This window comes from Dama dama, chromosome 24 (assembly GCF_033118175.1).
Source record: "Dama dama isolate Ldn47 chromosome 24, ASM3311817v1, whole genome shotgun sequence".
NCBI lineage: Eukaryota > Metazoa > Chordata > Mammalia > Artiodactyla > Cervidae > Dama > Dama dama.
Genome location: NC_083704.1, coordinates 23,211,527 through 23,226,353, shown reverse-complemented (window position 1 = coordinate 23,226,353; position 14,827 = coordinate 23,211,527). Strand labels below are relative to the sequence as shown.

At 49.6% G+C, this 14,827-nt stretch overlaps 1 protein-coding gene across 1 annotated transcript; it reads right to left on the bottom strand.

The window, feature by feature from the left end:
- Window positions 1-1,181: 1,181 nt before the first annotated feature.
- Window positions 1,182-14,458, bottom strand: OXTR (oxytocin receptor). The gene is made up of 2 exons (XM_061128039.1): window positions 13,528-14,458; window positions 1,182-5,839 (listed from the first exon to the last, which is right to left on the bottom strand). The coding sequence occupies exons 1-2, from the start codon at window positions 14,456-14,458 to the stop codon at window positions 5,592-5,594; spliced, it is 1,179 nt and encodes a 392-aa protein (XP_060984022.1). The 3' UTR covers window positions 1,182-5,591.
- Between the last annotated feature and the right edge of the window lie 369 nt (window positions 14,459-14,827).

Below are 14,827 nucleotides of genomic sequence, written 5' to 3'. Positions count from 1 at the left end.
TTCAAACACAGAGGAATGTTGAAAATGTCTTCTGTGAACAACTATCTACCCACCATCTAGGCTCTAGAATTCACATTTTACTGCTCTGCCTTCAACACATTCCTACTCATCTTTCATCTGCCATTCTCCCCTTTCTTTTGCATTTTAAAAGAAGCTGCAGACGTCGGTATATTTTGTTCTTAAACACTCATCATCATCCCTTACTTTTTGCAAACAAGAAAGTCACTGTCCAGAGGTCAGACTTGTCAAAAGGTGCACAGCCAGTCACATTCATGCTGTGGTTCCAGCCCACTGCTCTTTGGTCAAGGGCCCTGCACATTCTCAAGTGGACTCAAGAGTCCAGGCTCCTCCTGCTGAAAGGTTTAAAGCAAGCACCCTTTATATCCCCTCGAAGGGCCTGCTCCTCAGACATCTCTCACATTGTTGGGCCAACCATTTCAGACTTGGAGTCTTGGGTTACGCAGAGACTTTTGACCATCTTGGCATTTACTGTGACCTAACTTGACCCTGACTGCAATTTTTCAAGCTCACTCTCCTTCTCTAAGGGCCAGACTATGGCGGGAGTTGTTCCTTCTGTGACCCCACCTGAAAAGTAGCAGTCAGAACAGCACGCTAGGGGTATGGTGAGAATGGGCCAGAGAAGGGGGTGGCATTCCACTCTCATACACTACATCTGACTCATGAGGTATTCTTGTTTAAGACATAGGTTGTGATTCAGTAGTGGAGACCAGGAATGACCACAAACCCATTTGTGATTCTGCAGGTAACTCCCACATCCCATCTGAAGAAAGATATGCCTTAAGCTTCCTTCAAGATGACAATCTAGACTCCTATAACTCCTAGAGTTAGATGATGGGTGTGGCTACATCATACAAGAGGTTTGTGTATGGGTCTTAGAACATCTTCCAACAGAACTCTGATAAATGAGAGAGCCTGTGAACCAAGAGATTGGGATCAGGTCCCTTGCTGCCCATCTCCCCGACCCCCACCCACTGACCTGCCACAGCCCAGATGCACCTGTGTCACAATCAGACAGATTATGCATATTCAAGGGAAGCCCAGCAAGGGAACTGAAGTCTGCAAGCCTCCAGATATGGTCACTGTTCTCAGGAGAAAGAAAGAGGGCAAAGCAAAAAATGGAAAAATATGAATTTATTACGTGCACTTTTTATAGAGCAACTACTGAAGCAGGCATCTCATTGTCGGGTACATCATTCCCCAACTGGCACAGACAGGAGATAGCATAGAAATTCACCAAGCAGAACAAAATCGAGGAATTTACATTTTGCACTTAGGGGCATTTCGCTGCAATTAAACACAAAAGGTTACACATTTTGAAACCAGGATCTTCTTAAGGCAGCCTCCAGCAGTCACATCCTGTAGAGCCATCCCCCAAGAAGACCAAATAGTGTGGCAGATTTTTTTTCGGCACATAAAGAAATAAGGCTGAGAGTCTTCAAGTGTTCGCATTTCGCTTTTCAACATGAGAATAATGAAACATTCCAGAAGAAAATCTTTATGCTCCAATTTATTGGCACCTCCAGGTACCAATAGGTGCATTAGGTTTGTAAACAGTCCTGAAACTGCAGGCAAAGATGGCTGGAGGACCTCAGGCAATGGGTCTGAAGGAAGACAGAGACAACCCAGTCTGAAGCAGAATTCCAGACGCCTAATCGCCTTCTTCCAGGCTTGGGTTGGGGAAGCAACAATCAATTGTGAAAATGTTCTCCAGGAATATTGGGAGGGGAGAGGTGCGTAGCCAGTGGTGCTGCTGAAATCAAATGTCACTGATCGGCTATAAAACAGGCTCTTGTGCCATAATGAGAACCAAAATTCCAACCACAGCTTCCACAGCAAGAGAATAAGGAAAGTGTCCCAGCTGGTTCTGATGCCCAAGAACCTTGCAGCTCCAGGGTTCTTGGCAAGGTTATGCCTGTGGTCAGAAAAATCACCTGAGTTGCGGTGTCTCCTTGATCCCCAGTGGCCTCTGGTGGCTGCTAGGATGGCAACTTCCCTAGCTGACAGCAGAGACTGGGGCAGTTCCGGCCGGCGAGCAGAGAGGCTCAAATGCTAACAGGCCCCGCCATCGCTGCATTTGCACCCAGGCTGCCCTGGTGTCCTTGAGGTGGGCACGGAGACCCCAAATTGGCATCTGGTTAGCTCCCCAGGACTGGCGGGTGTTGACACTAGGCACCTGTCACAGCAACACTGCCCTGCCTGTGGGTTCAAAGTTGACACTGTCCTCTGTCTTCAGTGAGTACTAGAGATCTTGTCCTAAACGGTGGGGCTCTGAACACTGGCATTTCAGCACACGCTTCTCTTCTCCCTGAACATCAAGACCTGCTAGCTCATTCTACTGTGTGCGAGTGTGTTTTTGTGTGTATGTGTGTATACAGTGCAGTATAGAGTGAGAAAAGGAAAGTGGAGAGAGGAGAGCTGGGGCTTTAGGAAGCGCTCTTGTATCACAGTGAGTCCAAAAATACGTGCACAAAAAAACAAAAAAAGAGTGCCAGTGTGCCAATGAGCTGGCCAGTCCCAGTCGGAAAACTTCTGATCTACAACATCCTATACTGAATAGCAAAAGGTGTTTCCTGGACATGGTCACATGTGCTTCAAGGCTGAGAAGACATTTCACAACATGTTTACCAGGTATTATCACTGCTGATACTTTTGGTCAAACCGGAAACACCATCTCTCGCAGGAAAACAAAGAAAACTATGGATTTTTCTGAAATGATGAGTCACACAGAAACAAAAGCTCTGAGAAGTAAGAGATTCTAAGAAATTTATCCTTCAGGCTGGTTGCCTCTAAATTCAGTTGGTAAATATTTCTTAAGTATTAATGCAGTAGTTTTTAGCATATTCTCAAAATGTACACATCACTAATTCCAGAAAATCTTCACTACCCCTCAAAAAAGCCTGTAACTTAGCAGTCACTCCCCACCTACCCCATTTCCTGGCCCCTAGTAACCACCATGCTGTAATGTGTCTCCACAGATTTGCCTGTTCTTGACATTTCATATAAATGGAATCATGCAGTATGTAACTTTTCTCAAGGTTTCTTTCACTTAATATGTTTCCCAGGTTCATCCATGTTGAAGCATATGCCAGTACTTCATTTTATTTTATAGTTGAATAATGTGCCATTGTATAGGTATACCACATTTATTTACCCATTGATCAGCTGATAGACATTTGGGTTATTTCCATTTTTGCCTCTTATAAATCACAGTGCTAGAAACATTTACATAAAAGTTTTCATGTACGTGTATGCTTTCATTTCTCTTGAGTAAAAACCAGGACTAGCATTTCTGGCTCATATGGTAATTCTATGTTTAACTTTTTGAGGAACTGCCAAACTATTTTCCAAAGTGGCTGCACCATCTTACCTTCTCACAAGTGATGGAGGAGAGTTCCAATTTCGCTCCCACCTGTCATTGCCTATCTCTTTGATTAGAGCCACCTTAGTGGGTGTGCACTGCTATTTCATGGTGGTTTTGATTTGCATTTCCTTCGTGAATAGGGATACTGAGAGTCTTTTCATGTGCTTATGAGCCACTTATATCTTTCCTTTGTAGAAGATACAGAAATATGTTCACTCATTTGTTGATCAAATATGTTGCTCATATTTTAAACTGGGTTATTTGGCATTTTACTGATAAAAAAGTAAGAGTTCTTGATATATTCTAGACACGAGTACATGGCTTCCAAGTATCTTCTTCCATTCTGAGTTGTTTTGTCACTTTCTTGGTAGTGCCCTCTGAAGCATAAAAGTTTTGTGCCCCATTGACGAGGTCCAATTTATCTATTCTTCCTTAGGCTTATGTTTTGGTTATCGTATCTAAGAACCCATGGCCTAGTCCAAGGCCACAAAGATTCATCCCTGCTTACTTCTAAGTATAGTTATAGCTCTTATATTTAGGTTGATGCACTTTCAGCTAATTTTGTATGCAGTGTGAGGTAGGGATCCAACTGCATTCTTTTGCATGTGGATATCCAGCTGTCCTGGTACCATTTTCCAAAAAGACTACCCTTCCTATTGAATTCTCTTGTCACACTTGTCAAACTAGTGGCCATAAACACAAGGCTATTCCATTCCACTGGTTTATATGCCTCTTCTTTTGTCTATACCACACTCTTTTGATTACTGTAGCCTTATAGTAAGTTTTGACCTGGAAGTATGAATGCACCAACTTTGTCCTTCTTTTTCAACTTTTATCTGGCTATTCTGGGTCCTGGCATTTCCATGTGAATTTCAGGATCAGCTTATCAATTTGCACAAAAAAGCTAGCTAGGATTTTGACAGGGATTACACTGAATCTGTATATAAACTTGAAGAGTATTTTCACCTTAACAATATTTAAATCTCTGATCCATAAACATAGGATGTCATCCCATTTATTTACGACTTCAACGTCTTTCAACTGTACTTTGTAGTTTTCAGGATATGTCTTGCACTTCTTTCATTAAATTTATTCATGTTCTATCTGATACTATTATAAACAGAATTATTTCTTAATTTTATTTTCACATTGTTCATTGCCAGGGTAAAGAGATGCAATTGATTTTTGTATTGACTTTGTATTCCACAACCCTGAATTCATGTATTAGTTTTACTGGGTTTGTGTATGTGCATGTGTGCATGAATTCCTTAGAATTTTCTATATACAAAATTGCATCATCTGCAAGGAATTTTACTTCTTTTCCAATTTGGATGCCTTTAATTTCCTTTTTCTTTCCCAAATACTTCTTAAGTATTAGCATATCAAACATTTTTAACCCAAGTTTTACTTGGCTGCCTGTGCCAGACAGTCTCCTAAGAGAATCCCCTGTTCCAGGGCCACCTTCAGGCAAGTTGGTGCTCAAGGATGCTAGCACCAGTCCACTCAAAGGCAAAAGCACTTTGAGGCCAGGAGGATATTAGCACCACCACCAGCAAGGTCCTATTCCTCACCCCAAGCTCAGAACACTAGGCTTCTGTACCCATCTGGTCACCAATCTTATACTTACTACCTTTCTCAAGATCCCAGAATACAGTAAGTCCTCTACACACAAACCTTCTAGTTGCAAACTTTCAAAGAGGCATGCCAGCCCCTGTATTCCGGGTGTACTTTTCAAGGTACTCTACTATAAGACTGAAAACGTTTCACTTTCTGCATTTGTTTTATGTATGTATTACTTGTGTGAAAAGTATTATAAACCTATTATAGTACAGTACTATAGAGCTGGCTGTGTTAGTTGGGTACCTAGTCTAACCTTGTTAGACTTACTAACAAATTAGACTTACAAACGTGCTCTCAGAACAGAACTCATTCTTATGTAGGGGACTTACTGTTAAAGGAAGGGAGCAGTGGGGTCAGGGCAGGAGAAGTACCTGTGGGAGCCTACGGAAGACCCAGGGCTTGGCTTGATGGTTGAGCCACCATACCATCTTTCTCCATGGGGGTTGCTTCCCCACCCAGCTCCAGCTGCCCAAAGTACAGAGGGGTACAAACTGAAAGGTACCTTATACACACATGTACATAGCCACCAAGAGCCAGACTGTCGCTGCCGCACAGTCCAAGCCAAGGAGGGCGGTCCTGGCCCCATCAGTCACACCGCGGATGGCTGTGAGCATCTCCTGTGGCTGGAGCTGTGCTGGCTCAGGACAAAGGTGGTCGAGTTGCTCTTTTTGCTGATGCTCGTCTCCCCAGGCCGGCTGCCTTTCAGGCAGTGGAATGAGCAGCAGAGGAAGCGCTGCACAAGTTCTTGGAAGAGGTGGCCTGTGAAAAGCATGTAGATCCAGGGGTTGCAGCAGCTGTTGAGGCTGGCGAGGAGCATGGCGATGATGAAAGCTGAGGCTGAAGGTGGAGAGGGGAAGAAGGGAGAACAAGGCATCACTGTCGGGGCGTGAAGCATCACCTCCCGAGAACAGGGACCGGGTGCTGTGTCACAAGACGGAGGACCACAGAGACCAAGCCTTCCTTCCTTCCACATCTGTGCTCTGAGCACATGCTCAGCCTGGCCCCAACGCCTCTCCCTGCTCAGCCCAGCCCTGGAACATTCCTGGTCCCTTCTCCCATCCAAAGCTTACCTACCACATGCTTCCATCCGCTTGGCCACCTGTTCATTCCTTACTGACCTCGCAAGTATCAACTGCCTCCCACTCAAGAGCATCCAAGCACACAGAGGTAGAAGCTGCCAGACCTAGCTTGCATGCTAGCCCTGCCAGCCACAAATACTTTAACTCCCCAAGAAACTGCTGTTTTCTCATCTCTAAATGACGATGACAAGAGTCCCCAAATCTCACAGGAACATGCAAGGGTGGGAGAGTAGTATCAGGCCACCTGATACTACAAGTGGCCAACGCACGGCAGTCGCAATCATGACCACGTGCCAGGGGGCCACTGGCGCTCGTTTAAGTCCATGCTGTTCTGAATGAGTGACCCAGAAGGGGAGGAGAAGGCTCCAGACTTATTCTGGCTGACTTACGGAGATGCTCTTATCCCAGGAATATCTGATCTTGCATGCAGATCTCGGAGGGAAGGTCTTTTGCTTTGCTCACACACAGCCAGGACACTCCAGCTGGAAACAGTACTGTAAAATCACCCCCTCCGCTTTCTGCTCACCTGCCTTCTAGCTCCAAGTCCCAGGGCCACACCACTCTCCTGGTGGTAGTCTGCTACACTGAAATCCTCCCTGTGTCAACGGTCTCCTTTCAAAATATAGCCACCCAGTGGGTTGCTGCAGTCGGGCACTGACCGAAAAGGTGACTGAGAGGGCTGCCCCAGTGGAGTCCAGCAGGCTGGCAGTGGAAGCTGCAGTGGCCACTCGGGGTCCCGTGTTAGGACCCAGGTGCTCAGCCCAGAGCTGCCAGAGAAGAGCAAGCAAGCACACAGCGGAGTTTCTCTGGGGGCACTGCCTTCAGCCAGAGGGTAACACCCTGTCCCAGGAAGCCCAGATCCAGTGCCTGCTTCATGCCAGGGCCCCCAGGCTGGCTCCTGTGTCTGCATGCCAGCTGCTCTGAAGGGTCAGCCCAGTTCCTAAGTTCCTGTGACTCTGGCCCCAGCTATGCTACAGCAGAGTGATGGGGAAGTCAGTGTGGACAAAAGGAAGGTATGGAAATCAGAATCTACAGACTCAGCCAAGAGAGGTGTGGTAAGCAGCCAGCACCTCCTGGGGGGTCAGGCCCATGGGGAGCCCCTTACGGAGGACCCAGACACAAACCTATGGGGTGTGACTCCCCTTCATACCTATTCATTCTCTGAGCCACATCTACTATCTGAACCTTAACAGTCTTATCTTGAAATGGAGGTGACACCCACTAGGACTTTGAGAAAACTGGAAGAAAAAAAAATTGTGTGAAAGGGCATTGTGAATAGCAAAGTGTTTATTCAAGTATTTATATTATTTACAGATATGAAATGTGATCAACTGCAGAATTTTTTTATCGCTCCTGAGTTCAATTCAGGAACTGTTCTTTGCCCTTTTTTCCATGACTTAAAAAAAAAAACCTCAAAACCCAGAGCCATGAGATTGGATTACATGACCCCAAAGGAACTCCAGATGGTCTGCTGTGGAAAACTTTACTCTGCCATAAGAAACCCAACATGGAAGGGGGCTGCAGCCATGGGTGAGAAAGGGATTTCAGGGTCTCCACCAGGCGAGCTGGCTCTCATTCATGTCTTCTATTCCTCTCAGCAAAAGAAACACATGTCCCTCAAGGTCCAAGCCCTGAGGGCTTGCAAACCACTCTCTTTGGTCCTGTAGAGAAGAGGGGCCGAGTGGGAGGCATGAACCGGGGATCGGCCCTCACACCTGCCTGGCCTGAGCTCAGGCCATTTCTCAGGAAAGGGAGGAGGGGGGGAGGAAGAGATCAGATGTCCATGCATCCTTCCCTGCTGTGTCTACTCAGTGCCAGCCACCCAATCAACCCTGCAGACCTGCCCTCAAGGGATTTACAAATCCAGGTGAGAAAGAGAGAAGCAAGACAGGCCTTCTAGTCAGTGGGGAGTGGCAGCACTGGCGGACGGGTGATGAGCCCAAGGCAGGGCACTAGGGGTAATCTTCAAGTGGGGGCTCCTATGTGCCAAGCAGAGGACTGAGCAGAAAGGGCCATGTGCCAACTGCAAATATCCCCTGCTGGGCATTTACCGCCCCCAGAAGACAGAGACCAGGCTGAACTTCCACCCAGAACCATGACTCATGGAGGAGGTGGGTGGCCGAGGGCCATGCGAGGACAGGGTCTCCCAGTGGTCTGCCCACCCACCAGCCTGGCTTTACTCAAGCCTCATGAAGTCCCCTATGCGGATTTCCCGGTACTGCCCCCGCCTGTCACCATCACTGTCACCCTGGGCCCAAATTAGCCTGGAACAGCTGACGGGCAGCTGGCCATGGCCTCTCCTCTCTGGCTGCGTGGTCCCTGAGGCAACAAACACATGTCACTTACAATTCAAAGACCTATGGCTCAGTTGAATATGATCAAGCTCATCAACCTTCCTAAGTGGCTCTCACTCCAGAAACCACTCACTCAGTTCAAGGTCTTCCTTCCCCACCCCTACCCCATCCCATGGCTCCCAAATCAGGCATCTCTCATAAGGACTAAATCCCTTATCCCTACAGGAGCTATAGGAGAATTTGGGAATTGTGGTGTATAGAGACGTTTTTTAAAAATGATTTCTGTATGTACATGTACAGAAAGATTGAATACTAGTATGTATTCCAGGGCTCTGTCTTTGAAAAGACCACCATTTTACAACATTGGAATTGTAAAAGTCACAGGTGTATGATCTCACTATGTATAAGGTCAGGAAAAAGAGCTAAACTTGTAGACTACAGAGCTTTAAATAGTCTTCTGTGATGCCACTGCTCAAATCTGGGGACATGTGGGGCCTACCAGGAAGGACCTGAGAAATAACCATGTTCTAGAGGCAGAAGAGGTGAGGTTTCCTGCAAACCAAGAGCCCTTCCTTACCCTTTGGAGAATGACAGGACCCTGCCACCAACTTGGGCCACGCATGCAAAGGCAAGCCACAAGTTTTGGGAACAGAGATAATACATTAAAGCCTCATTACTCAATGTGCAGTCAAAGGCCCTGCACGGGCATCACCTAGGAGTTTGTTAAAAATGCAGTCTCACGGGCCCCACCCAGATGTGCTGAATCAAAATCTGCATTTTAACAAGTTCTCCCACGTGATTCTGTGTACACAGTGAAGTCTGAGAAGTATTCCAATGATCTCATCAGGCAATGTGCGTATGTTTCTTTGCATAGCCAGCTCCTACTCATCCTTCAAAACCCTTTTCAAATGTCGATTCCTGTCTGATCCTGGTTTTTTTCCAGGGAGCTAGAATCAACGGATGCACCTAGGGGCACTCACAGTACTTCTGACAAACGAATACAACTCTTCCAGCATCATCCCTTCATATTGTAGTTATTTCTGCTTATAATCTGTGGTTCAGGACTGTGTGATATCTGTGGCTCTGTCCTTGGCCAGTAGCAGAAGCTGGAAAATGGGAAATGTCCGATAAGGGACTAAGTTGAAGTGAAGCATGAAATTAGCAGACAGGAAGTCCTGATAAACAAGTCACTGCCACCAGTATGCTGGAAAAGCAAAAAGACAATTTCTTAGCTTGATGATGGGAGATGGGCCCCTAACAAGATGACTGAACGCAAATGCAATTCCCTCTGGGAAAAGTGAGTTCACACTCAAATATTAAGGTCAGGTGGGAATAAAGAGAAAGAAATAGAAAGAGTAAGTGTGACCATCACAGTGTGAGGCCTGGACCGTGGAGGGCAGAGGCCCGTGGTACTGAACTATCTGTAAAGGGTGGGAGGTACCACGTCCCGGCAGAGCACGGAGGGAGGTGCCCCTCAGTGGCTTGGAATCAGAATCACAGGAAGACCACCTGGTTACACCATTCTGCCACCCACTCATCCGAAAGGGTCCCCTTGGGCTTCCAAAACTCAGAGCTAGAATCTCCCCCACCTTGCGTCATACTGCCTCCTCCAGAGAAAACCTTAATTTTCCTTGACCTCTTAACACTCTTGTTCCCAGCAGTACTGGACTTGCCACCACTCAATGAAAATTGCAGTCCCTCTGTGAAAATGCACTCCTGAGCTCAACAGTCCACACTCCCTCAGCAGTATGGACGGACTCCATGACCTGACACACCTTGAAATTCTCCTCTTTGTAAAGCACTGACAGCGTACTTACTGCATGCCAGGCCCTGTGCCACCAGCACCTTCTACCCTCCCCACAACCTAAAGCCTACTCTTAACCCCAGCAAACAGCCCCAGGCAGGTTGAGTCAACCATTCAGCATGACTGCTGCTCATTTTACAGATGGGGAAACACTTACAACCAGGCCTCCTGTGCATTTCAACCTTCATCCTGGCAAAATACCCTGGTAGATATTTGATTACCCCCAGTTGGGGGGGGCTCACTTCCTTACTGAGTAGCCAATTCTATGCCCAGAGGTCTGTACAGAGTCTTATTTATCTTCAGTTCAACTCCACACACCCATCCCTGCCCCATCTTATGCACCTTCCTCCTCCCATAACCCACATATTTGTTCAACTAGCATTGGTTGCACGGTGGGTGGCCAGCCTCGTGCTAGGCGCTGAGCACACACCAGAGAACAGGATGGGTGGTGTTTCCCCTGTGACAAGGCTCACCGTCCACCTCTCTGGCTTTTAACAAGCTTCTCCACATACCAACCTTCCTGGACACACTACCTACTGTCCAGCAGACTCTGCCACCACCCCAGCCCCTACACCCAGGCTCTTGAGAGAGAAATGTTTATTTCCTCTGATTGCCGAGATTCTCAAAGTCAATCCCAAGAATGAAAACACAAGTTTTAACAACCAGAATGGGGGGAAGGAAGAATGACATTGATCATGTGGTCCCCAGGTGCCATGGGTCACACTATGTCATCCTCATACAGCCCCATGAGTAGACCTGCTATCCTCCTAACAGAGGAGGAAGCTGAGGCTCAGAAAGGGGAAATCATCAGCTCAAGGATACACAAGAGAAGTGGAAGGGTGGACTCCAAACACAGGCCAACACCTGCTCCACCAGCTGTTACCCTGCACCGAGACCTGGGGACTACAGTGCCTGCCTGCTGTCTTGACCAACTGGATACTCCATCTGTCTTCATCTCCTCCCAGAGAAGCACCTTCGAGTCAGAGTACTTGTTACCACCAGCAAAGCAAGTTCCACGGAGTTCAAGGGGAAAGGCTGGTGCCAAATCTTTTGGCTGCGCAATTTGATCCTGAAGGTTCCATCCAGGGCTTGTCCAAACCTGCCAGGGATGTCTGGGGCTTGTCCAAACCTGCCAGGGATGTCTGGTCCCAGCCCTCCTTCTGCAGAGTTCCAGACTCACCAAAGCAGGGTCCCAATAGCATGTGGCTACTGGGTGGAACCCTGGTAGCTCAGACAGTAAAGTGTCTGCCTACAACGCAGGAGACACAGGTTTGATCCTTGGGTCAGGAAGATCCCCTGGAGAAGGAAATGGCAACCCACTCCAGTATTCTCGCCTGGAAAATCCCATGGACTGAGGATTCTGGTAGGCTACAGTCCATGGGGTTGCAAAGAGTTGGACACGACTGAGTGGCTTCACTTCACTTCACTGGGTGGAAAGGAGGGGGGGCGCTCATTAAATTATCACAACCCTCCTCTTGCTTTTTTCTATTTTCTCCTCTGAACAATGAAAATACTGAAATTGAGAGTTTTCCTCTTTGCTTTGGCTCCAATGAAAAGGCAGCCTCTTGTGCAGCCGCCACCCCCCCCCCCAACACATACACACAGAGGGGCTTTATTACGCTATTATTATATTTCTATCCTGTTTTCCCCTTTCTTCCCATTTTCCCGTGTCTTTTTTGTCATGTCTGGGACCTGAATCCTTGAGCCCCCTCCCCAAGTTATTTTTCGAACAAGGTGAGCTCTAAACCAATAAAGGCAGAGCTTGGTGAGAGTGAAGGTTTAGGCGGGGAGAGATGGGAAAAGAGCAGCTGGGTTTCCGGGGACCGGCAGGGGGAGCGAAACCTAAGGAAAGGGTTCTGTGGGGGCCACAAGGCCCACTGACAAGCCACATGTGATTCATCCAGCTGCTGTTAGTCCCTGACCTGTGAGCAAAGCAAAGTCAGCAAGCTGAATGATGATTTCACCTTCCACGGATTGGCTGCTCTGTTGGAGACTGCTGGAAGCAGTAGTGACTCTATCCAGAAATGGGATGAGTTTGCTTTCTCACGGACAGAACGGCTGAAAGAAAGCCCCTCAGTCTTTGCTTACAAGCCACTGAGCCGCCGGCATTCCAGTGCATTGAAATTACCTTCCAACCAAAAGGTCTAAGTCATTCACCACCACAGATCACCTCTCCTGCTGTTTGCAAATGAGCTACAGGAACTGTCTGTGATGAAGGCTGAAGGCGCAAAGCATCGGCCACAAGCCAGCGCCCCAGGTGCTCTGCTCCCTTGGATCCCTCCTCAAAGCATCCCACCCTACCTTCTCCTCCCGGTTTCCCCTGCCACCCTCAGTTCTGACCCTCCTGTCCTCCAGTTTGGAGAGCGCGCGTTCCCCGCCTACCAAAATCACCGAGACAAATGGGAAAGTTTGCGTCCAGTTCGCTCTCTTCCCTGCTTGCCCCCACCCCTCAGCAGAAGCACTGTCTGAGTTCCTGGGCACTGAGAGCGCCGCCCCCGGCCCCCGTAGTACTCACCTCTCCACCTCGCGGCTGGGGAGAGGGCGAGGGGCACAACTTGCCTCCTCCACTCCGCAAGGGATTCCCAGACTAGTCTCTTCCCCCTGAGGGCGCCCTGCCCCACACCTTCTTGGGCTCGGTTGGAAGAATCCAAGCGCCCATCTCCCGCTGCTCTGATCCAAACCAGGTCTCCCGGGTTCACGCTGACTTGAACTTAAAGTGAAGTTCAAGGTAAAGTGAACTTAACGTGGCAGGAGCTTGGGCCTGGGTCAGAAAGTCACCTCCCCGCATCGCTCACCAGGTGGAAAAGGCAAGTCATTGGCAGCTCAATTTCCTGGTCCATAATAGTGAATCAAATACCCCATATGTGGCCTAAAGACTGTGGTAGGGATTTTACATGCATTTTCTCATTTAATTTCCCTACTGTTGAACAGGGAGCTTCCCTGGTGGCTCAGTGATAAAGAATCCAGCTGCTAATGCAGAAGACTCCTGGAGTCTTCTGAGTTGGGAAGATCCCCTAGAAAAGGAAATGGCAACCCACTCCAGTATTCTTACCTGGGAAATCCCTTGGGCAGAGGAGCCCGGTGGGCTACAATCCATGGGGTCGCAAAAGAGTCGGACACTGGTTAGCAACTAAACAACTGCAGGGGAAAACTGGTTTATCATCTTTGCTATTTTACAGAAAGGGAAGTCAAGGCTCAGGAAAGTTATGCCCCAAATCACGTGGCCAGCAGATGATGGGGCCAAGGCTCAGAACAATCCACGAAACCCCCCAAACCCTAGACAGGGACAGCAGGACCAGGGCCCCGCCCCATCGCGCTCCCTCCTCCCGGTGTTTCTGCCCACGCTACCTTCCTTGGGCGCATCGTCATCCCATACACTCCACATCTGCACGAAAAAGAATGGCGTCCAGCACACGATGAAGGCCAGCACGATGATGAAGGTCATCTTGACCGTGCGGATCTTGGCCTTAGAGATGAGCTTGACGTTGCTGACGCGGGCCAGAGCCGCCCGCCCCCCGCAGTCTGCCGCCGCCGCGCCCTCAGCCCCAGCTGCAGTCTCGGCCGCCGCCGCCGCCGTCTTGAGCCGTAAGTTCTGCCAGATCTTGAAGCTGATGAGGCCGTAGCAGGCGGCAAGCACGATGACCGGCACAACGTAGACGGCGAGCGTGATCCACGTGATGTAGGCCTTGGGCCCCCAGGGCTGGATGAAAACGGCCCAGCAGTCGAAGACGCCGTCCGCCACCTCGCGCAGCGAGAAGATGTGCACCTGCGGCGTGCTGGCCACCAGGCAGCCGAGCCATGTGGCGAGTACCGCCAAGCGGTCGGTGCGGCGGCGCAGCGAGCGCAGCGGCTGGCAGATGGCCAGGCAGCGGTCAAGCGACATGAGCAACAGCAGGTAGGTGGACGCGAACATGCCCACCACCTGCAGGTACTTGACGAGGCGGCACAGCAGGTCGGGCCCGTAGAAGCGGAACGTGATGTCCCACAGAAGCTGCGGCAGCACCTGGAACACCGCCACCACCAGGTCTGCTATGCTCAGGTGCTTCATGAAGAAGAAGAGGCGCGAGTGCTTGTGGCGCGTGGTGCGCAGCGCCAGCAGCACGCACGCGTTGCCGCTCAGCGCCAGGAACAGGATGAGGCACAGCACGGCCACTTCCACCCGCGCCAGGGCCTCGTTGCGCTGTGGCGGCCCGACGGTGCGGTTGCCCTCGGTTCCCGGCGGCGCCGTGCTCCCGTTGACCGCCTCAGCGCTCCAGTTTGCAGCAAACGCACCCTCCATGACCGTGGCCACCGCGGTGCGCCCCGGCCTTCGAGCCCTTTAAGGCGCGGCGCGCGGGGCGGGGCCCGACGCGCAGTCCCGGCGTGCCTGGGGGCGTGGTGGGGGCTCCCGGGTTCCCCTCCCTGAGACTCCGCGGACCGATCTGCTGGGTCGGACTCGGAAACAAACCCCGAGGGCCGTGAGAAGACCGTGCGTTTCTCTCCCGACGCAGGTATGCCTCAGCTGTCCCCTTCCCAGGAACCCCAAATCATCTAGGACTAGGGCCACCACCGCCGGCCCTGGGGTTGCTGGGCGGCCGTCCTAGAAACTCCCGTTTGAGATACTTCCGAGACACTGGAAATGAGCGGGAATCTACCGGACCCGCAGTTC

Coding starts and splice junctions, on each gene's coding strand:
- OXTR (XM_061128039.1), bottom strand. CDS start 14,458: ATGGAGGGTGCGTTTGCTGCAAACTGGAGCGCTGAGGCGGTCAACGGG. Junction 5,840..13,527: donor TGACGATGCGCCCAAGGAAG/GTAGCGTGGGCA, acceptor CTCCACCTTCAG/CCTCAGCTTTCATCATCGCC.